The 23,065-nt window shown below is 40.0% G+C and overlaps 1 protein-coding gene across 1 annotated transcript in view; it reads left to right on the top strand.

Moving 5' to 3' along the window:
- The window catches only part of SLC13A1 (solute carrier family 13 member 1), a 79,130-nt gene that overhangs the window by 28,325 nt on the left and 27,740 nt on the right, over positions 1-23,065 (top strand). Inside the window, exons 8-11 of the mRNA XM_075855053.1 lie at positions 15,366-15,514; positions 19,783-19,902; positions 22,594-22,692; positions 22,794-22,895. Of these exons, the coding sequence (XP_075711168.1) occupies positions 15,366-15,514; positions 19,783-19,902; positions 22,594-22,692; positions 22,794-22,895 (470 nt within the window). The remainder of the gene's footprint in view (positions 1-15,365; positions 15,515-19,782; positions 19,903-22,593; positions 22,693-22,793; positions 22,896-23,065) is intronic.

The raw sequence follows: 23,065 nt of genomic DNA, 5'->3' as shown, positions 1-23,065 counted from the left end.
ATGCAGCAGAATACAGTAGCAGCAAAGTGGGTGAGATTTAACAAATCTCATCCACACGCTGCGTAAAATTACTGACCAGAAATTGACCTGCGGTGCGTATTTTTCGTACCGCAGCATGTAAATTCCTGCTGCGGAAAGTGGACTGAATTGCTGCGTTTTTCAGAGGAGATGTCACCATCCCCCAACATTGATAAAAACACAGCAAATTCCGCACCATTTTCTGCAGTTAAAAACGCAGGATATGGTGCGGTTTTTCCGCAGTGGAATTTATGCTATTTTCTGAAGAATTGCTGCAGAAAGTTTCTGCAGCAATTCTTTTACATGTGGACAAGCCCTTATACAGCTGACACTTCAATGTATCAAGCGGGCTTTGGCTTGTTTTAACCCCTTAGATGCTGGGGTCAAAAACAGGGCTTAATAGGAGACTGTCAGAATAGTACATTACTATTGCAGTATATACTACAATCGCTGATTCAAGTCCCCTAGAGGAATAAAAGAGTAAAATAACGGGCTTTTTAAAAAAATATAAAAAAATAACGCATTTTAAACGCCAGAATCACTGATTTTTAGTCACCTCATCTTCCACAATTTTTTTTATTTAAAAAGTGATCAAAAACTCCTATGTACCCCAAAATGGTAGCATTAAATACTACAGCTCGTCATGCAAAAAAATAAGTTCTCACACCGCTCAATCGACGGATAAATAAAAAAGTTATGGCTCTCAGAATATGGCAACACAAAAGAAATAATTTCCTCGTAAAAGTATAAAAACTATATAAGTTTGGTTTCGACGTAATGGTATTGACACACAGAATAAAGTTAACATGTTGTTTACATTGCTCGATGAACAAAAAAAATCATGACATTTTTCATCCCAGAATGAAAGGCAAAGTTGTTCCAAAAAGTAGAACATAACATTCTACCTGAAAAAAAAAGCTGTCTTAGTTGTCCTGACCCATTCCCGACATCCGCTTCCCTTAATCCCTTCCCGACATCCGCCGTATATGCAACACCTGACACTTCAGTGTAACTAGCAGGATTCCGCTCCAGTGACCCTTTAGATGCAGCGGTCAAATGCGACTTCTTCATCTTGAGAAAGGTTCAGGTGTGAACCGAAACGTTGCTCATTCTTGCACCTGGTGGTGAATAAACCAACATCTCCCCAACGCTGAAGTCCTGGTGCTGTTACTTGTTCTTTTGTTTTTGGTATTCTAACCTAAGGAGTTGATTCGTCCTTCTACTGGTAACGTGCACATGGCCTGATGTTCAGTCTGCATTGAGTGCTGTGTTTTCCTCTACTCTCTCTATATATATATATATATATATATATATATATATATATACACGGCTTTAGTGATTTAAAACTTTTCAATTGACTTTAATTACATCTTTTTTAATTTTTAAGGTCCAGTCAAAAGTAAAAAAAAATAATTATCAAACTCGATTTGAAAGTTGTTTGGAATCACTAAAAACATTGATTTATTAAAAACATTTGTTCAAAAGTGTACATAGCCTTTTAGATATAACATGAACAAAATCAACATAAACATAAAAGGTACTAGTCTGATGTAAACTGGTAAAGTATATTTTTTATTTAAATTTGGAATTTGGATTCCAACGGCTTTTTTTTTCCATAATGATAAAAAAAAATCAATAATCAACTTTAGACAAAATTTAGCTTTCCCTGTAGTACATCTAACATCTAAAGTAACAATGCACCATCCAGCAAGCATAACTAGACATAGCAAAACTAGATTTAAATATAAAGAGCAATGCATAGATATATCATATTATTTGTATGTAGTCTAATCAATAAATATACAACAGATCACACCGTCAGTTGAGGCCACTAGAAAACCCTGTGTCCAGATGTAAAAGTCTACCTGTTTAGAACATGACACTTCCAATCTCCACCTCTATTGGAGATTGTTGTCCAGTCCCTAAAATTGATGACCTATCCTCACGAGCGCTGCTTCCACTTCATTCCCCACCTGCTCATACTGTTAATCGTCGTCACACTTGTAGCGACGGTTCACAGTACTACAGCCGTCTCGCATAAGGAGCGCTGTGGCCCCTTTAAAACAGCTGATCGGCGGGGGTCCCGGAAGTTGGACCTCGACCGATCAGATATTGCTGGCCTATCCTGAGGATAGACCATCAATTGTTAGGGACTGGAAAACCCCTTTAACCCTTTCCAAACCTGAAAAACAAAAGCCTTCTAGGCCACCATTATGTACGTCTATGAATCGATTAGCGGCACCTGACACATTGGTAAGTTTCTTATTAATATCTGAAATATGCTCAGATATTCAAACCTTCAGCTTTCTAAAGCATTTGGTGTAGTAAATGGAATAAATTACAAGATTGGAATTGCAATTTATGAACGAGTTGATTCTAAAACTGAAACCCCCACAGGGGGACTCAAAGGTGCCTCTTTTCATTGCATTGGCACATATTACAACTGATGCCTCCTCACCTGAAAAATCCACATTGTGATAAGCAGATGTTGCCCTTGGTACTTCTCTGAAAGAAACTGGGGGAAAGCATATGCTATTGTTTTTTTTGGGTTTATGATATGAAACTCATCTCTGTAAATTCCATTGTGTTATAATATTTTATTATTTTGCCATTATAATGTTAAAAGACTTTTTGGTTCCTCTTTGTCCTGTTCCTATCTGCCGGACATTACAGACTAACTTGTCATTGGGCGCACATTAAAAATATCTTATTTTTATATTTTACAAATTCTGCTGCTGATTGGGTTAAAAAAGTGGAGTACATGATGTATGCCAAATGTATTATGTGTTTTAGACTTTTCAGTGGGTGTGGCTAAGTGAAATTGTTAAATGTGACAAATTTATTAAAGACGGGGATAAAATGTTGGTGTTAATGTATAGCAGCCATGAGGTGGCATAATTTATAAATTGGGCACATTTTTGTGTCATTTTATTCCAACTTGTAAATTCAAATACACTACATTATCGATAAATCTCCCCCAAATGGCCCAATTCTTCTAACCCAGAAAATACGTTTTAAGTGTTTTTCAGCATTATTTGTAAATGTATAGATAGCCTATTTACTTGTGTCCTTTAACTCCAACTATCATTAAGAGAAGATTAACCCCTTTGTTTTTGGGTATATGATAGAAGTGAACTATGTAGGTCCTGCTTTGCTTTGCTAAGGTTAAATTTCAAAATGAAATTCTATTACCCTGGATGTTCACAGCTAATCATTAATATCCCAGAAGTAGAAGCATTGTTATACAACTGTAATCATTACATGATTCCTGCCACTTTGATCAGTAATAAGGGCACCCACATCATAAACTTGATACCATTTGACCAGCAGCAACAGCCAGCGACAGTAGACGTATGCAATTATTTTGTTCTCATATATGAGCATGCAATTTATGGAGCTGGTTAATAAAAGGTTAATGTGCAAAGTCCATTGACATATTCCTGTGTATCAGGATGTATGAAAACCAATGAAATGTCTTTTGTACTCTAATGTCTCTTCAAAAGTGAGAGTATCTGTGTATTCTCTAATCACAGTAAAACACTAGGTCTATATTCACATGCAGCAGATTTGTTGCAGAAATGTATGCCACTGTCTAATTTATTTGAATGGATTTTGCAGAAATATAAAGGAATGCCTTATAAGCATGTTCTACTGGATCCAATTCTGGTTTTGGGTTTAAAAAATGCATGCAAAATCTTCAGCAAATTTAAACTGTGGGAACAAGGCGTTCCCCTAAATTACTAGCTGAAAACACGCAAGCACTCTAGGGTCAACTATAGGGATTTCATTTCCTCCTCAGCTGCCCTGACAGAATGTAAGTGTTTGTTTACATGTGGCATTCTCTTATTTGTTTGTTTTTTTTACAAATTTCGGTAATAGTAAATGGAATATATATATATGTATATATATTTATACAAGGCCGGCCATAGAGGTGTGCGACCTGTGCGAGTGCACAGGGCACTGCACCCTCCCAGCATGTAAGGGGCGCCACTGGGCTCTGCCTCTGCTCTTAGTTACATGCACGGAGGAAACAAGAGCAGAGGCAGAGAAAAGGTGGAAGCTCCGCCCACAGCCCTGCTTGCAAGAAACCTGTGAGCAAGTGAGCATGTGTATATATGTGTGCGTGTTTATATGTGCCTGTGTGAATAAAGGTACCAGAGTGTGTTATCTGTGGTGTTACATAGGACTGCAGATAACATCCACTACATTATCTGTACTCAGAGAGTTATTACTGTGTGTTATCTGTGGTGTTGCATAGGACTGCAAGTAACATCCAATACATTATCTGCACTCAGAGAGTTATCACTATGTGTTATCTGTGGTGTTACATAGGACTGCAGGTAACATCCACTACATTATTTGTACTCAGAGTTATCACTGTGTTATCTGTGGTGTTACATAGGACTGCAGCTAACACTACTACATTATCTGTACTCAGAGAGTTATCATTTTGTGTTATCTGTGGTGTTACATAGGACCAGGGTCAGACTGGCCCATCAGAGCCAAAGGATCCTTCGGTGGGCCCAGGCTCTAACACAATAATGGGCCTTATAAGTCCAGCAGAAGACAACCCCATTTGGAGGTGACTTTGGAGCAATAACTTGCCACTAGTGTCTATTTCTCATGAGTTGATTCAGAAATAACCTATTAGACCTTATTGATGATATGTCCTTTGTGTACAATGATAACAACAAGGACTATGATTAAATAGAAAGTAGACGTGTTCTATATAGATGGAGGGTGGGCCCTCCAATCATATCCTCTGATGGGCCCAATGAACCCCAGTCCGACGCTGCATAGGACTGCATGTAACATCCACTACATTATTTGTACTCAGAGAGTTATCACTGTGTGTTATCTGTAGTGTTACATAGGACTGCAGGTAACATAACTACATTATCTGTACTGTGTATATATGTGCCTGTGTGGGTATATATGGGTCTGTATGTGTACAGCGCTCTACTAAATTCACCTTTTCTTTATTATTATTCTATTTTATAGGAATTTGCATTATCATCCAGCATTCTATTCTGTGAGCTAATCAATTTAGAGAATTTTCTCTTCTTAAAATGATACTGATTGAATCATACAGTACTTTATCCTGTAAATACATCTACAGAGCTGTCAGTTTTGATACGTGCTGTTTTGTTTATAGCTCCCCCTGCATTTAGTAGTGTTGTACACAGGCTCTGACATGCACAATAGAAACTTAATAACCGGTTTGCGCATGCGCAAAAGCATAGTGCGGTGTTATGCGTTCCAGTGACGTATTGCCGATACTGCGCCATCTTGGACATGCGCAGTGGATGTCTATCGACACCAATATGATGTTGTTATGTTATTCATAAAAGCAAGGTAAGTTACATTTGTATAAATTAATTATGGTTATTGGCATCTGCACCAGCCTAATTAGTCAATTTATCACCATTTACAATACAATGATTGTTCTCTATGTGATATTGTGATATTAAGTTTTAAAGTTCATGGTTGAATTAACATGCATTGATTTTAGGTACTTTTCTGTACTTTCACATCTTTTTACAACACATGTTTTGATGTATTTGAGTCGTCAATTATTATGTATACTAATTGCTGTATGTACCTCCTATACAGTGAAGGAAATAAGTATTTGATCCCTTGCTGATTTTGTAAGTTTGCCCACTGTCAAAGACATGAACAGTCTAGAATTTTTAGGCTAGGTTAATTTTACTAGTGAGAGATAGATTATATAAAATAAAAAAAAGAAAATCACTTAGTCAAAATTATATATATTTATTTGCATGGTGCACAGAGAAATAAGTATTTGATCCCCTACCAACCATTAAGAGTTCAGCCTCCTCCAGACCAGTTACACGCTCCAAATCAACTTGGTGCCTGCATTAAAGACAGCTGTCTTATATGGTCACCTGTATAAAAGACTCCTGTCCACAGACTCAATTAATCAGTCTGACTCTAACCTCTACAACATGGGCAAGACCAAAGAGCTTTCTAAGGATGTCAGGGACAAGATCATAGACCTGCACAAGGCTGGAATGGGCTACAAAACCATAAGTAAGACGCTGGGTGAGAAGGAGACAACTGTTGGTGCAATAGTAAGAAAATGGAAGACATACAAAATGACTGTCAATCGACATCGATCTGGGGCTCCATGCAAAATCTCACCTCGTGGGGTATCCTTGATCCTGAGGAAGGTGAGAGCTCAGCCGAAAACTACACGGGGGGAACTTGTTAATGATCTCAAGGCAGCTGGGACCACAGTCACCAAGAAAACCATTGGTAACACATTACGCCGTAATGGATTAAAATCCTGCAGTGCCCGCAAGGCCCCCCTGCTCAAGAAGGCACATGTACAGGCCCGTCTGAAGTTTGCAAATGAACATCTGGATGATTCTGAGAGTGATTGGGAGAAGGTGCTGTGGTTAGATGAGACTAAAATTGGGCTCTTTGGCATTAACTTTACTCGCCGTGTTTGGAGGAAGAGAAATGCTGCCTATGACCCAAAGAACACCGTCCCCACTGTCAAGCATGGAGGTGGAAACATTATGTTTTGGGGGTGTTTCTCTGCTAAGGGCACAGGACTACTTCACCGCATCAATGGGAGAATGGATGGAGCCATGTACCGTCAAATCCTGAGTGACAACCTCCTTCCCTCCACCAGGACATTAAAAATGGCTCGTGGCTGGGTCTTCCAGCACGACAATGACCCGAAACATACAGCCAAGGCAACAAAGGAGTGGCTCAAAAAGAAGCACATTAAGGTCATGGAGTGGCCTAGCCAGTCTCCAGACCTTAATCCCATCGAAAACTTATGGAGGGAGCTGAAGATCCGAGTTGCCAAGCGACAGCCTCGAAATCTTAATGATTTACAGATGATCTGCAAAGAGGAGTGGGCCAAAATTCCATCTAACATGTGTGCAAACCTCATCATCAACTACACAAAACGTCTGACTGCTGTGCTTGCCAACAAGGGTTTTGCCACCAAGTATTAAGTCCTGTTTGCCAAAGGGATCAAATACTTATTTCTCTGTGCACAATGCAAAAAAATATATATAATTTTGACAATGTGATTTTCTGTTTTTTTTAAAATATAATCTATCTCTCACTGGTCAAATTAACCTAGCCTAAAAATTCTAGACTGTTCATATCTTTGACAGTGGGCAAACTTACAAAATCAGCAAGGGATCAAATACTTATTTCCTTCACTGTATATACCTTGCACTTTGCGCTTTGTAATTGCTTGAGATAGGTTTCGATGTGAGCCAAAACTTCGCTCACTTTGTGGTGAACAAACCAACACCTCTCCTTTTGGATCTGAAGTCCTGGTGCTGTTACTTGGTTCTATATTTTTCTTATCCATTACATGTCAAGGAATGGATTCATCCTTTTGCTGTAACATGCACAAGGCCTGATTTACAGTCTCTTGCGAGTGCTGAGTTTGTCTATTTTTAATCTACATATATATATATATATATATATATATATATATATATATATATATATATATATATAATGTTTTTATTTGAAATAATAATTTTCTCCTTCAAACTTTGCTTTCGTCAAAGAATGCTCAATTTGCAGCAATTACAGCATTGCAGACCTTTGGCATTCTAGCTGTTAATTTGCTGAGGTAATCGGGAGAAATTTCACCCCATGCTTCCAGAAGGCCCTCCCACAAGTTGGATTGCCTCTTCACTGTAGACATTGACACTGGCGTTTTGCGGGTACTATTTAATGAAGCTACTCTGGTTAGAGCCTGTGTGTGCTGTCCTCTGAAGGGAGTAGTACACACCGTTGTAGGAAATCTTCAGTTTCATGGCAATTTCTCGCATGGAATAGCCTTCATTTCTAAGAACAATAATAGACTGTCGAGTTTCACATGAAAGCTCTCTTTTTCTAGCCATTTGGAGAGTTTAATCGAACCCACAAATGTAATGCTCTAGATTCTCAACCAGCTCAAAGGAAGGTCAGTTTTATAGCTCCTCTAAACAGCAAAACTGTTTACAGCGGTGCTAACATAATTGCACAAGGGTTTTCAAGTGTTTTCTAATCATCCATTAGCCTTCTAACACAGTTAGCAAACACAATGTACCATTAGAACACTGGAGTGCTGGTTGCTGGAAATGGGCCTCTATACACCTATGTAGATATTGCATTAAAAAACAGACGTTTGCAGCTAGAATAGTCATTTAGCACATTAACAATGTATAGAGTGTATTTCTGATTAATTAAATTTTATCTTCATTGAAAAAAACTGTGCTTTTCTTTCAAAAATAAGGACATTTCTAAGTGACCCTAAACTTTTGAACGGTAGTGTATATATATATATATATTAGTCCTCAATGAATTAGAATATCATCAAAAAGTTCATTTATTTCAGTAATTCAATTCAAAAAGTGAAACTCATATATAATATAGAATCATTACACACAGAGTGATCTATTTCTAGCATTTTTTTTATTTTAATGTTGATGACTATGGCTGACAGTTAATGAAAACCCAAAATTTAGTCTCTCAGAAAATTAGAATATTGGGTAAAAGTTCAAGATTATAGACTCATGGTGTCACACTCTAATCAGAGAATCAACACAAAACACCTGCAAAGGTTTCCTAAGCCTTTATATGGACTGGTCTGTTGCTCAGTGGTCCAACGTCCTGTTTTCAAATGAAAGTAAATTTTGCATTTGATTTGGAAATCAAGGTCCCAGAATCTGGAGGAAGAGTGGAAAGGCGTCAATCCAAGTTGCTTGAGGTCCAATGTGAAGTTTCCACAGTCAGTGATGGTTTGGGGAGCCATGTCATCTGCTGGTGTTGGCCCACTGTGTTATATCAAGTCCAGAGTCAACGCAGCCGTCTACCAGGAAATTTTACAGCACTTCATGCTTCCCTCTGCTGACAAGCTTTATGGAGATGCTAATTTCATTTTCCAGCAGGACTTGGCACCTGCCCACTCTGCCAAAAGTACCAATACCTGGTTTAATAACCACAGTATTATTGCTGGATTGGCCAGCAAACTCACCTGACCTAAACCCCATAGAGAATCTATAGGGTAATGTCAAGAGGAAGAAGAGAGACACCAGAGCCAACAATGCAGACAAGCTGAAGGCCGCTATCAAAGCAACCTGGGCTTCCATAATACCTCAGCAGTGCTGATCGCCTCCAAGCCACGCCGCATTGATGCAGTAATTCTTGGTTTTCATTAACTGTTAGCCACAATCATCAACATTAAAATAAAGAAATTCTGGAAATAGATCACTCTGTGTGTAATGAATCTATATAATATTTGAGTTTCACTTTTTAAATTGAAATACTGAAATAAATTAACTTTTTGATGATATTCTAATTCATTGAGAAGGACTAGTATGCATATATACATATATATATATATATATATATATATATATATATATATATATATATATACACAGTAAAACAGCAAATGTGAATATACCCTTGAGAAAACTGTTACAAAAATGGTAAAATTATTAGTATACATAAAGGAACAGATAGATTAGGAAATGTTTGCCAGTATTCTAGCGAAAAAAAATTAAACGTTTTGGTTCAAATGTGCAAAAATTGGCAACTTTTTGGGTTTTTATGAGGCTCTCCCCACTTTTCTAAAAAGTCAGTGGGAGTAGCGGGGCCATCCAGGCCCTGACAAATTTACTATACGTTACAGCAAAAATTGGCGTAAATAGCAGAAATCTACGCCAGCTCATAGTTTTAGTAGATATCATTTTGTAGCACACAGACAGTCCAAGATGTGCAAATTTTATTAAGAGGCATGCGCATGTGCATTTTACTTCAGCGAGTTCCTGTTTAAGACTAGCGTATGGTACGCCAGTTTTGGTAAATTACCCCCATTATGTGTGCATTGAGATGGTAGGTATACTTCAAATTAGTTGTACAGCATGTCACGGTTTGTGGGTATGTGGACCCACTAGGCCGTAGCGGGGAGGCAGCTGGCAACGCAACAGAGCACCGAAACAATACTTAGTCCCGTGCTAGGGTACCTGAATAGTCCAGACAGTGGCCGAGGCTTTAGCATGGATGGAGGTGGGTGCAGCAGGTTACGCCAGACATGGCGGATGACAGCAGGTGCAGTAGGTTGTGCCAGACGTGGCGGATAACACTGGACGTGGCGGATAACACTGGACGTGGCGGATGACACTGGACGTGGCAGATGACACTGGACATGGCAGATGACACGACTCCAACACTAACAGGCTCAGGAACAAGGATACAGCACGGGATACAGGATACAGGTAGCAAGGCACGGGTAACAACAGGAACAGGATAACACTAAGGGACCATTTGCAAGACTGACATGGGAATACTAACAACGCTCAGGCAATGAGTAAAGGGGCAGAGCCCTTTTTATAGTCCAGGGTGATCTGGGAGCAATCAGTCAAATCTAAAACATGTGTGTGCTCTGGCCCATTAGGGCCGGGAATGAGCTCGAGCGCGCACCCTAGTGGTCACTGCAGGACAGGATGGCCGCATGTGCTGGCAACTCTGGGACGTCTGCAGGATGATAGGAGTCTGCGGACGTTACACAGTACTTTTAGGCCTCTTGAATATAAGTCTCTTGAGCTAGAGGCATAGCTAGCAGGGGGTCTGTTGGCCCCGGGCCACTGAGATGGGGGCCCAGGACCCTCTCTAGTGGTGCCATGTCTCGGTTTCAACTGTATTTGAGTCCTAAGGATTCACAGCTCCAGCATTCACTATGCAATGCCACCTGTGAGCAGACAGACAGGCACGATGTAGTGATGTCATCGCAACTGTCTACGCCGAGCCACACACTGCACATACCGGAGGAGCAGAGGGATCTCCTCCACTCGTCGTGGGAATGGGGATAAGTGAGTATTTTATTTTTTTTAGGCACTAAGGGGGCATTATACTGGATACGGGGCAATATACCGTATAGAGGCAGCTATTGAGGCATGAAATTGTGTGGGAACACTACGGGGCATGATACTGTGTGGGAAGCACTATGAGGGCATAATACTGTGTGGAAGGCACTATGGGGGCATAATACTGTGTTGGGACAGCTATAGGGGCATTATACTGTGTATGAGTAGGAGATAAATTGTTGCTATTTTTATTTTTATATTTTTTCTGTAATAAGTCACAGTGTTTCCTACCCTCACTTATACTAATGACTCTATCTAGGGTCCATTGGGGATATTCTCGGTCCCTTAAACAACAACATATTTTGTTGGTTTCGTCCTTATACACCTGTTCAGATGAGCAATTTATTTTTGCCCTAAGTTTCTCTCCAATTAAATCTCCCCTAGATAGTATGATCATGATGGCATGATCTGCCATGCAAATCATGGGCAAAGAGCCCATGAATCTGACTTATGTTGGGTGCACGAGTCGCCCACTTAAAGCTAGTATCAGAGAACTCCTCAATGGAGCTACTAACCACGGGGTAAAAAATCCTTCCAATGCATCCAGACGACATTTTTTTCTTTATGCATCAGAGGAATACTAGCAGTTTTCAGGGATTGAGAGGATTAACAAACCAGTGCACGACGGTGATCACAGGAGAGCTTTATTAAACCTTGAGGAATACTGGATTCTCATGTTAAATACTATAGTCCCCAATGGTCTTAATGTAAGAAATTATCTTATTATGAACTATTGAATTTATCGTATATATTTTGTATTTTTTTTTAAAGATTTAACAAGTGTGTTGTTTTTCATGTTTTTATCTTTTCTATGATTGTGTGCACCGGTTTATGTAATTTTTACATTTTGCCTGTTTGTACCTGCTGGCTATTGCAATAAAGAAGAATACTTCTCTATTCCACAAGGAGTGCTGATCCTTTTCCTCCTGAAAATAACTTTCAGCTCACTGAAGGATTAGTGGCACTAACAACTGTTTAGCTTATATTCTGTATTAGATATTTTCCTAGAGGAAGCCATAGAACGGTTATTTATGTCTAAAAGGGTTAATTCTCTGAGTGCTAATAATGAAGGTGTTTAGTTCTATTTTTATGAACGTAATAAGAAGCAGATTACATGTTTATGTACTCATCTTATCAATTACTAATTGCACTTTATTTCCTTAAATAACTTACATAGACAAAGTCCATATATGAGTCATTGAACTTTATGAACTTATACAAGTTAACTTACTCGGAGGCAGATTATTGTTTTAGTACTATTACATAAAATTTCACTGTATAGTTTGATAGAAATTTAATTGTGCTCCCACAATATGAAAGAAATTATAAGGTTCACTGAAGTAACAATTGAGTAAAAAATACCTTTTAATAGTAACTTGTTAAAAACAGGGGTAACACACCACTGTGACATAAGCCCCACCGTGATTATTAAAAAATGTATTAAACAAAAAACACTGAGTCATTATGATGCATATATCTCGGTGTTTGTAACGATATTTTGTCTGGAATCAGCATATATCCAGGGCACACCAGTAGTACAATCCCCAAATAAAGCACAGGTGTCCGAATAAATCGGATCTCCTAGTGCTGGGTGTAACACAATATGACTGTCCCCAATGCAAACTTTCCATAAACAATAAACGACCCTACGCGTTTCAGATACTCATCCTCAGGGGTCCGTATCTTGGTAACTCTGGCCTCTTCACCAGCGATAGTGATATTCAACAGCAGATATTCTGCTGTGCGTCACGGCAAGATGCACGTATCGATGTCAATGTGAGGTAGTCCACTTGCGGTGGGTAACTGTCCCGCAAGATATACTTACAAAATTAATTATCGTTTTGCGCTTACCTTCCTCTTGCTTGGCAGTCCGGGCGACACGTCCTTGGCTTCTACTGCGCCTGCGCGTTCGGTATGATGCGGTCGATGATGACCCCTGGCTGTCAGCTGACGGCGGGGGGTCACATGGGCAGGTGTCACGAATCGAGAGGGTGTTGTGATTGGTCAGTTCAGGTATCGCCGCCAAATACGAGGGGTGGAGTTTAGGTGTTTATAGTAACCCAGCGCCTGCAATGAAGTATGCCGTTGACATCGATACGTGCATCTTGCCGTGACGCACAGCAGAATATCTGCTGTTGAATATCACTATCGCTGGTGAAGAGGCCAGAGTTACCAAGATACGGACCCCTGAGGATGAGTATCTGAAACGCGTAGGGTCGTTTATTGTTTATGGAAAGTTTGCATTGGGGACAGTCATATTGTGTTACACCCAGCACTAGGAGATCCGATTTATTCGGACACCTGTGCTTTATTTGGGGATTGTACTACTGGTGTGCCCTGGATATATGCTGATTCCAGACAAAATATCGTTACAAACACCGAGATATATGCATCATAATGACTCAGTGTTTTTGGTTTAATACATTTTTTAATAATCACGGTGGGGCTTATGTCACAGTGGTGTGTTACCCCTGTTTTTAACAAGTTACTATTAAAAGGTATTTTTTACTCAATTGTTACTTCAGTGAACCAGTACTATTACATAACAATGAACTTTATGCTATATATATATATATATATATATATATATATATATATATATGTATATATTTCACAGGCACAGGCCAGCACAAATATAGCATAGCATTTTTTTTAACAGGGACACGAATCAATTAGCTGATGATTATTTTGTTGCAATGTAAGGCGTCATGCACACGACCGCACATTTGCGGATGTATACTATTCGAAATTGCGGAGCATTAATTGCGGATAGTTTAAAACACATGTTAACGAATGGGCCAATGCACACGACCATGGTTTCCACGGTCCGTGCATTGCCCGGAGCCAGGACCGCCAAAAAAAATAGGACATATCATTATATGGTCTGCATTTGCGATCCGGTCTCATTGAAATCAATGCACATTTTGTGTGTGCACGGTCCGTGATTGCGGACGGCCCACAGATGACACTCCACGGCCCGTCTGTGCCGTTATCACGGATGGTGCACACAGCCACGGCCGTTTGCATGAGGCCTTACAGAACTGCCTCAAAAAGTGTCCGTCAGGCTGATGAGACGTTACCTTTGTGAGGCTGCAAACAGCGATGACATGCTGCTTGGTGCCGTTTTTATTTTGATTGTTAATGGCCACGTGGTTTTTTAAGTAAAACTGCTGTTTACGTGCAAAATTGTGTGACCATAAATGAATAGACTTCCATGGCCACACGATTTTCACGTGGCCATTAAGGGTATGTTCACACACCCTATTTACGGACGTAATTCGTGCGTTTTAGCCCCGAATTACGTCTGAAAATACGGCTCCAAAGCGGCAGTAAACATCTGGCCATTCATTTGAATGGGCTTTACGATGTTCTGTGCCGACGGTCATTTTTTTTACGCGCCGCTGTCAAAAGACGGCGCGTAAAAAAGTCGCCCGCGTCAAAGAAGTGCCTGTCACTTTTTGAGACGTATTTGGAGCCGTTTTCCCTTGACTCCATGGAAAAACAGCTCCAATTACGTCCGTAATGGACGCAGCGAAAAGCGCCTGCACTTGCCATTACGTCTGAAATTGCGGAGCTGTTTTCTCCTGAAAACAGCTCCGTGATTTCAGCCGTTACGGACGTGTACGTGCAAACATACCCTTACAATCAACTTGAAAACCACAGCAACATGCTGTTTGGTGCGGTTTTCGCCCACACCCTGGCTGCTATGTGAGACCGTGCCCTCAGATTCCCGGAAACTAAAAAGAAGCAGAGTGTTACATTTACATTATAGAACATCAGATGTGTTTCTTAAGCTGTTAGCATTCTGTCCTAAGTATCTTTGGTACTACATGTGTAAAACTGTCGACCAAAGCCTTCTTTCAGTAGCATTGTCAGTAAGAAAAAAAAAGATTCCGCCACGGTGCAGTGTAAAGTCTGTAATGTATTCAGAATTGTATTTTTTGGCGTTGAAATAATTTAAAAACAAAAGTTGCTACTACTACTGAGGTACTCCTTGTCCATTATAATAAGAGACCTTGTTCATAGCCATAACAAAAAGGTGTTTGGCTGATAGTTCATACTAAGGCCTCATTCACTCCATTGTGTTTTATGTCCATATTAATACCTTAATATTCGGAAGGTCATGAATACAGGGCCAATGTTAGTCAATGTAACTGTTCACAAGGCCGTATTTTCCATGTTCATATTTCAAATATTAATCAATCACATTCCATCATTGTCCAGATTGGCACTGTATTTTCTCCACAAAAATCAATGGAGCCTGAACAAATATATATATATGTACACTTTGATCCATGTTTATGTCTGAATATGTATGTCCAATGTTGGCAGAGCATAGTTCCATGCAGTATGATTTTTAGTATAAATTGGTAATGCATAAAATATCATTAACTAAAGCACATATTGCAATTTTTTTTTGTTATGTTGCAGATTCAGCCAACTTCAGAAAAAAGATACAGAACTAAAAGGGACCACATGATGTACAAAGCAATGGGTTTGTGCATCGCATATTCATCAACAATCGGAGGACTTACCACCATTACTGGAACATCGACTAACTTGATTTTTGCTGAACAATTTCAAACGTAAGCCCAGTTTTATTTACCTGATCTTTAGTCCATAGGTTAAAAAGCATAATAATGAATTAAGAGATAATATTAGATAATAATTAAGTGGAAACAAGGAAAAACTTAGCTTGCAGCATAAATGCACTGAAATAGAAAGGAATGTTGCATTGGGGGACCTCCTTTCTACAATGAGGCAGATTTATCAAAGTATTGACACCAGTTTTCTGCTGTAAATACTTGAAAAATGTGACATTTTGGCCAAATGGCATCCGCACGAATGCATCTCTCACTCTATATCTCTCTCTCGCTCTCTCCATATCTCTCGCTGTCCATATTTATATATATATATATCTGTCTATACATACTGTATATATCTATATCTACAGCATGGATATCTATACACATCTGTATATATATATATATATGTATAGATATCTATCTCACTATATACGGATGTAGCCATCTTTATCTTGGCTTTGATAACTTGCTGCAGCGTAATATCACAAAACAAAAGCCTTTGAATAGTCATTGAAAAAGTCAAGATAAAAGATCTTGCCACTGTGTATTTAATGTGTTAATAGTCATGATAAAGACGGCTTCATCTGTATATAGAAGCCTCTGCACTACATTTTTCAACATGTACAATGGTATATAAAAAAGTAGATGGGGCACAGGGCGTACCCCTGCTGATTAAAGTGCCGATTGCTGCACAGGGGAAAGATACTGGTGCTTCACCAGGAAAGTGTGCTATTATTAATAAATCTCCCTCATTTCATTTTTTTATAAAGTGTCCTAGCATGCACACTGTAAAAGGGGGTGGAGTAACAGCGGAGCTCACTGGCTAGTGTCACCCACTATTACTGCCTCCTTTATATCAGGGTCACCGTTTTCCTGTATTAGGCTGGGTTCACACTGAGTTTTTTGCAGGCAGAAAATCTGCCTCAAAATTCCATTTGGAATATTGAGGCAGATTTTGCTCTGCCTGCACGCCGATTTTTGCGGCATTTTTTGCTGCGTTTTTCGACCGCGGGCAAAAAACGCAGCAAAATACGCTTTCTCTGCCTCCGCCTCCCATTGAAGTTAATGGAAGGCATTTTCGGCCGTTTTTGTAGCGTTTTTTGACGCGCTTTCCTTAACGTTAGTCTACTTGTTTTGCTACTAATTAAGGGAATACAATTGCATAGTAGAAATAAAGGTAATATTTATTAATACAAAATAATCCCACCTAGATAAAATACAACAAAGACAGTAAATAATCCCAGAATAGTATCAGTGTATCCCAATACACATAACTTAATATGTATTGAATACACTAACACTACACGTGGTACAATATAAACATGGTGTTACAATCCTAATCTATACCGCCACCCACTTACCTAAACATACATATAAGTTACATTACAATACACACACGTTTACTATTTCTGTCCCGCTCCCTCCTAGATATAACTGTCCCTGTACAATAAGGGTTAACAAGGGATGTGGAGGATAAAGGGTTACCAGGGGATAATCAGATAAAGGGTTAACAATGGGAATGTGAAGGCAGGTGGGAAAGGGTTAACCAGGGATGTGTAGGTAGGTTAGAAAGGGTTACCAGGGGATGTGAACAGAAGGTCGTTGGTGGAGGGTGAGGTCCCACTGGAGAGGTGAGCTCAGTTGGTTGTGTGGGAGGCAGAACTCAGCTGAGGTGAGCTGGACATTGGTGGAGTGGTGAGGGCAAGACCCAACTTCGCTCCGAGTGTACCGACGCAGGGCTATTTAAACCCTGCCGGTACGCTCGTAGTGGGGCAAGTGGCACTCGCCCCTGCTAACATGGGTCAGCGCGTTGATATGACATCACCGGCCGACCCATGAGCGAAGGAGCGGTGCCGGGCGCGCGAGAGTGCCCGCGCGCGTGGGAAGTTTAAAATGCAAAGCAGTATCTCCTGTCTCCATCGCTTCCAAGCAAAGCAGGACAATAACTAACTGTCCTGCTTTGTTATGAAGCCGTTGCTTATGACCAGGGCTGCGTCTCTGCAGCCCTGGCTCATGAGACATTACATACACTATATAAATATATATATATATATATCCATATATATATTAGGGGACAATTTCCTTTACAAGCCCCCTGTTGTCTGGGACTCGACAATGCAATTTAGGGAAGTGTTTGTGGGGTTGCATTTACCCCCCTCAACCTCCCTGGTTACTGGTAATTGTCTGAGATGGAAGGTAGTATATTATTGGACCTAGGTACTTGACATCACTCATCTCCTCAAGGCCACCTTCCCGCCAGTCCTTAGACTTAGGAGTCTAGTGTCCACAGTCGAAATAAAATCTCACAGTCCATGGAAAGAATGGCATGCTTGAGAAAGGCCCCATGGAGTAGGGCTGAAACGTCGCATGTGGTGAATGAACCCACTTTTTCCACTAACTTAGGACTGCTGTCTCGTATTTTGGAGGATTTGAGGTATACATATATATTAGGGGACTCTTCCCTTTACACACACAAATGTATGTGCTTTAAAAATATGTTCTGAATTATTATATTTTAAATTTAGTTAAAATAAAAGTTAGATGAAAAGCAGTACAACATATTTAGACATTTATATATGAATAGTCTTAAAGCGACTTTTGAGTATAAGCTGTCATATGTGTGTACATAAGGAATAACACTATTTTGGGCAATTATATGACTTGTATGTGGCATTATGTAGCAGTTTTCCCCTCTGCAGGATCTAATTCTCAGTTGTCTCAAAGATAGTGGGCAGAGCCTAACTGCTATCATGTCTGCTATACACTGCACACATAAAAAAAAGGAGCATCCTGCTCTCCTATCGCTATTATATATATATATAGAAGCTGCAGCAGCATAGCGGACATTATACAGCAATAATGAGTCGTGTAGCTGAGAATCCAGCACTGGGGTGAGATTTACATCTTACCAGCAGCATCTCTGTGTGTTTCTGCTCCTACTTCCTCTACCTGCTCATCCCTCCCTCCTCCATAGACTTTCATGCAGCGTGTCTGTGTGACACACACTCTCTCTCTCTCTGCTCCCTTCTCCTGCTTCCCCCTCCATAGAAAGTTATAGCAGGCAGGGAAGAGACAAACCCCCACCTTCTGTAGCCCATCTGTAACCAGGGACAGCCAATGCTTGACAACCGGAGGTTGACATCAAATTGCAGGAAGGGAGACAACTAGCAGCAGTTTCTTCACAGAGAATTCGCATGGATAAAACATCTCCATTTTAACAGTAAATAAATTACAAAATAGTTTTATATCAGATATACTATTAGACTAGCATAAGTTGTTTGAAAGGTTAGTGTCCATATAAAGTCGCTCCAGCAGGGGAAGATTGGGACTTTAAAGTGGCCCTGGAAAAAAATCTAAAAGTGGCTTTATGTTGTAGGCGGGTTCAAGAAGCCGAATCGCGGCTCCCTTCTCTTCTGCATTATAAAGCAACTGAATACTTTTAGTGGGGCAGCTAGGACACTTATCCAAGGGCCCCCTAAGCTCTGGGCACTAAACCTATACCTCCCAACTTTTCAAAAATAGAGAGAGGGAAAAATCGGCATGCACAGCGCACCACAGAAATCAATTTTCTATTAAGCTACGCCTCTAGACCCACCCAAATGTCTCACATGATTCTTGGAGAAATACAACTTCCAGCATGCCCTGAAGGTCTGCTGCTTTAAGGGGAATGATGAAAGTTGTAGTTTCCAAAAGGAATAAATAAAGGGCTACAGGTACTGTACCTCAGATTGGCTGCGTACAAGCTTAGCCACCTCTCTACTGACTTCTATGGGAACAGCGGCTGGCTGTAATTGGGAATCACAGGACCCTCTTTTTCCCGATAGCTGAGAGTCTCAGGGGTAGAACTCACAACTATCAAGCATTTATGCCCCATAGGTTATGCCATACATGTTTCTGATGGGAATACCTCTATAATTAGTACTACTCCACTCTTTGCACCTCTGGTACTGGTGCTGGTTACCAAGGAACCAGTGTAACCTGAAGAGATCACCTCCCTGTGCCTGACACATTAGTTCCTTCTCCGACAATGCATGGGAATTCTATATTGTGAGAGGAGGCGTAGGGATCTGGGACAGTATTGGAGTTAAGCCCAATTAGACGCCCCATTCGGTGGCTTTTTGACTCGACTGTAATTTCTTCTGGTAGAACCAACGAGCGATTCGCCACTGGGCTCCAGTGATCAAGACATAATAAGGACGTATACCATACTTCAATCCAAAAACTTTTTGTTACACATAATGTGTTTTCTATGTGGATTTCTCTTTTAGGCGCTATCCGCAAAGCACAGAGATTAATTTTGGAACATGGTTTCTTCTCTGCATTCCAATCACCATCATTTTGATGATACTTTCATGGTTATGGCTCCAATGGCTCTTCTTGGGATTCAAGTAAGGATAACATTTTCATTTGGTGAAGAAAATTCTTAGTTTAATTAACTTCCTACAAAATTTATCATAGCATGTGTATGTACAGAAATAATTCATTAGCCCTACAGGAGATTGAGACCTACTGTATGTGAGAGAATATATTCTCACTTTAGCACTGTAGAATAGGTTGATGCGATATAAATAACATAATATAATATAGCACTACAAGTATAAATGAGACATAGTAATGTAACCCTTACAGTATATTATAGAACTCACAGAAAAGGTCTGCAGCCCTGGGATGGCGTTTCATTCCATGTGACCGCTGCAGCCTGTGATTGGCTGGATTGGGATGAAACGTTATCCCAGGAGGCCGTCCTGGAGGAGGAAACACAGACTTCTGGGTAAGTATATATTTTTTTCTGAATTGTGCTTTTTACGGCGGAATCGCAGCGATTCCGTGGAAAAAATGCAACTTCTGCTATTAGTTGTGGGTTTTACTTCCCCAGTGAATTCAATGGGGAAATCGCGCAACAAATATGCAGCGATTACGCAAATACTATTGACATGCTGCAGATGAAAAAACCTGAAATTATTTTTAACGTGTTTTATAATTCAGCAGCGTAAAATATGCTTTGTATGAACTACACAGCATATTTCCCATTGAAAGGTGAATTTCGGAGAGTAATACCAGCATTTTACACCATGAAATAAACCTGAAAATGTGCAGTCTGGCCTTAGGGTATGTTCACACGTAGCATATACGCTGTCTGCAGGGCCGATTCTAGCTTTTTTGCTGCCTGAGGCAAACATTTAAATGGCAACCCCCCACCCATCCTGTTCTATATCACTAACAGCCTCACAAATAAAAAAAAAATCATACCACCAATCATCTCGCTGCAGATCATACAGTGAATACATTACTGATTAGAGGCAGAATAAAAATTTACATTAAGTGACTCACCGGTGACGTCTCAGATTCTAGTTATTCTTTTTCTCTTTTCTTCTCCATCCGGTCCAGACCTCTATGATGACTTCTACCGGCCACAGCCCATTTCAGCAGTTTTCCGCTCAGCTGTCCTCAGCTTCTCACTTTTCAAACATTTCTGCACCTATAAACAAAGATACAATTCTTATGGTGCCAGACACAACGCCCCCAAATATAATAGCACAATATACTGCACCTCTAATTATAATAGTACCATACACTGTGTTTCACCCTGTCGATAGTGCCCCACATAGAGCCCCCTGTAGACAGTGCCCCACATAGAGCCCCCAGTAGATACTGCCCCCCAAAGTGCCCCTGTAGATAGCCCCCTGTGTATAGTGCTCCACATATAGCCCCCTCCCCTGTACATAGTGCTGCACATATAGCCCCCTGTAGAAGGTGCTCCTCATATAGTCCCTACATACAGCCCTACCCTCTGTATATAGTGCAGCAAATATAGCCCCCAAATACAGCCCTATCCCCTGTAGATAGTGCTGCACATATAGCCCCCACATACAGCCCTACCCACTGTAGATAGTGCTGCAAATATAGCCCCCCACATACAGCCCTAGCCCCCTGTAGATAGTGCTGCACATATAGCCCCCTCACATACAGCCCTACCCCCTGTAGATAGTGCTGCAGATATGGCCCCCCCACATACAGCTCTACCCTCTGTAGATATTGTTGCACATATAGCCCCCACATATCTGTATCTGAGTCCTATAGACGCAGGTACAATTATAGTGCAGGAGGGGGTGGCGGCGGCTGGTTTCAGTGGCGCCGCCGCTTGCTCAGAGAGGTAGCAGGGCGCCAAATGAGGCAAGATGCTGATCTTGCCTCATGGACGGTGCGGCCCTGGCTGTCTGGATTTGCGGATAAAAACATCTGCAGCGTATTACTGTAGTAGCAAAAGTGGATTTAAACAAATCAACAAATTTGCTGCAATAGCACTACACATTCGCAGAAAATTACGCAGGTTAAAAAAACTAAAAATTCTATACTCATCTCTCACATTGCTGCCATAGCAGCGTGTCCCTTCTCTTCCGGCTGCTCTGTGGCCAGGCTGCTCCCTGGGATGTCGTTTCATCACATGTGACTCATGCAGCTAATCACGGGCTGCAGCAGTCACATGTGATTAAATGTCATCGCAAGGGCTGTCTGGACATAGAGCAACCTTATGGCCGAATATACAAGTCAAATTAAAGCACCATTTGGTGTGAATATTTGGCCGGATTTTCCTGCGTGTTCTGGATCAGATACGCTGCTGATTATTTTAATAATTATCATTTTATATAATTATTATAATTATTTAATTCATTTTTATTAATTATGTCACTTTGCATTAGTTTTTCAATCAGTTCTTTTGGGACCCTGTAAAAAAAAATCCTGGCTAAAGTGATGCAAACCAATATATTTTTGCATCAGTTTGCATCTCATACAAATTCATGGGATGCATTTCTTTATATTTTATTGATGGTAAGAGCAAGTTCTACTCAAATTTCTCCTAATAAAGGTAATAAAGACCCTTTTGCTGCTATAATTTTCAAAGTATGTATGTGTATTTTTGCAAACTCTTTCACAGGCTTGAATAGGTGTTGAACATGTGTATATTTTTTTATATAATGCAGTTTATAATTATCCTTTGGGAGATAAGAAAAAAACAAGCTAGTACTCTACTTGAGAAAAATATATACAACATTTTTGGTTTTTTTGTTCTATTTAAGCTTTAGAGAGATGTTTAAATGCGGCAAAGCAAAAACAGAAAGAGAAATTGCTTCTGTAAAAGTCATCTTGGACGAATACAAAAAACTTGGCCCCGTGAGGTATGATATAAAATAGATATATACTCTGTATAATTTGCTGTTTGGTAAAATATGAAGAATATCAAGAACCAAGAATACAAAGTACATGTTGTTTTATCTAGCTATCAAGAAATTATGACCTTCATCCTTTTTCTTCTTATGGCTCTACTGTGGTTTACAAGAGACCCTGGATTTATACCTGGGTGGTCTACACTATTTCCTCAGTAAGTATTTGCCTTTTCTACCTACTAGTTTATTTCAGTATATTCCTTATACAAAAAATATGTCCACACAAAACATTTGTACATTTATACAATAAAATATATAAATAAATTGTTTGTATACACAGCTCTCCCTCAAGTTCCAATATCAATTTATGTCTGAGACAATTAAT

The sequence above is a fragment of the Rhinoderma darwinii genome, chromosome 3 (assembly GCF_050947455.1).
Source record: "Rhinoderma darwinii isolate aRhiDar2 chromosome 3, aRhiDar2.hap1, whole genome shotgun sequence".
Taxonomy (NCBI): Eukaryota; Metazoa; Chordata; class Amphibia; order Anura; family Rhinodermatidae; genus Rhinoderma; species Rhinoderma darwinii.
This window is presented reverse-complemented; position numbering and strand designations above follow the sequence as displayed.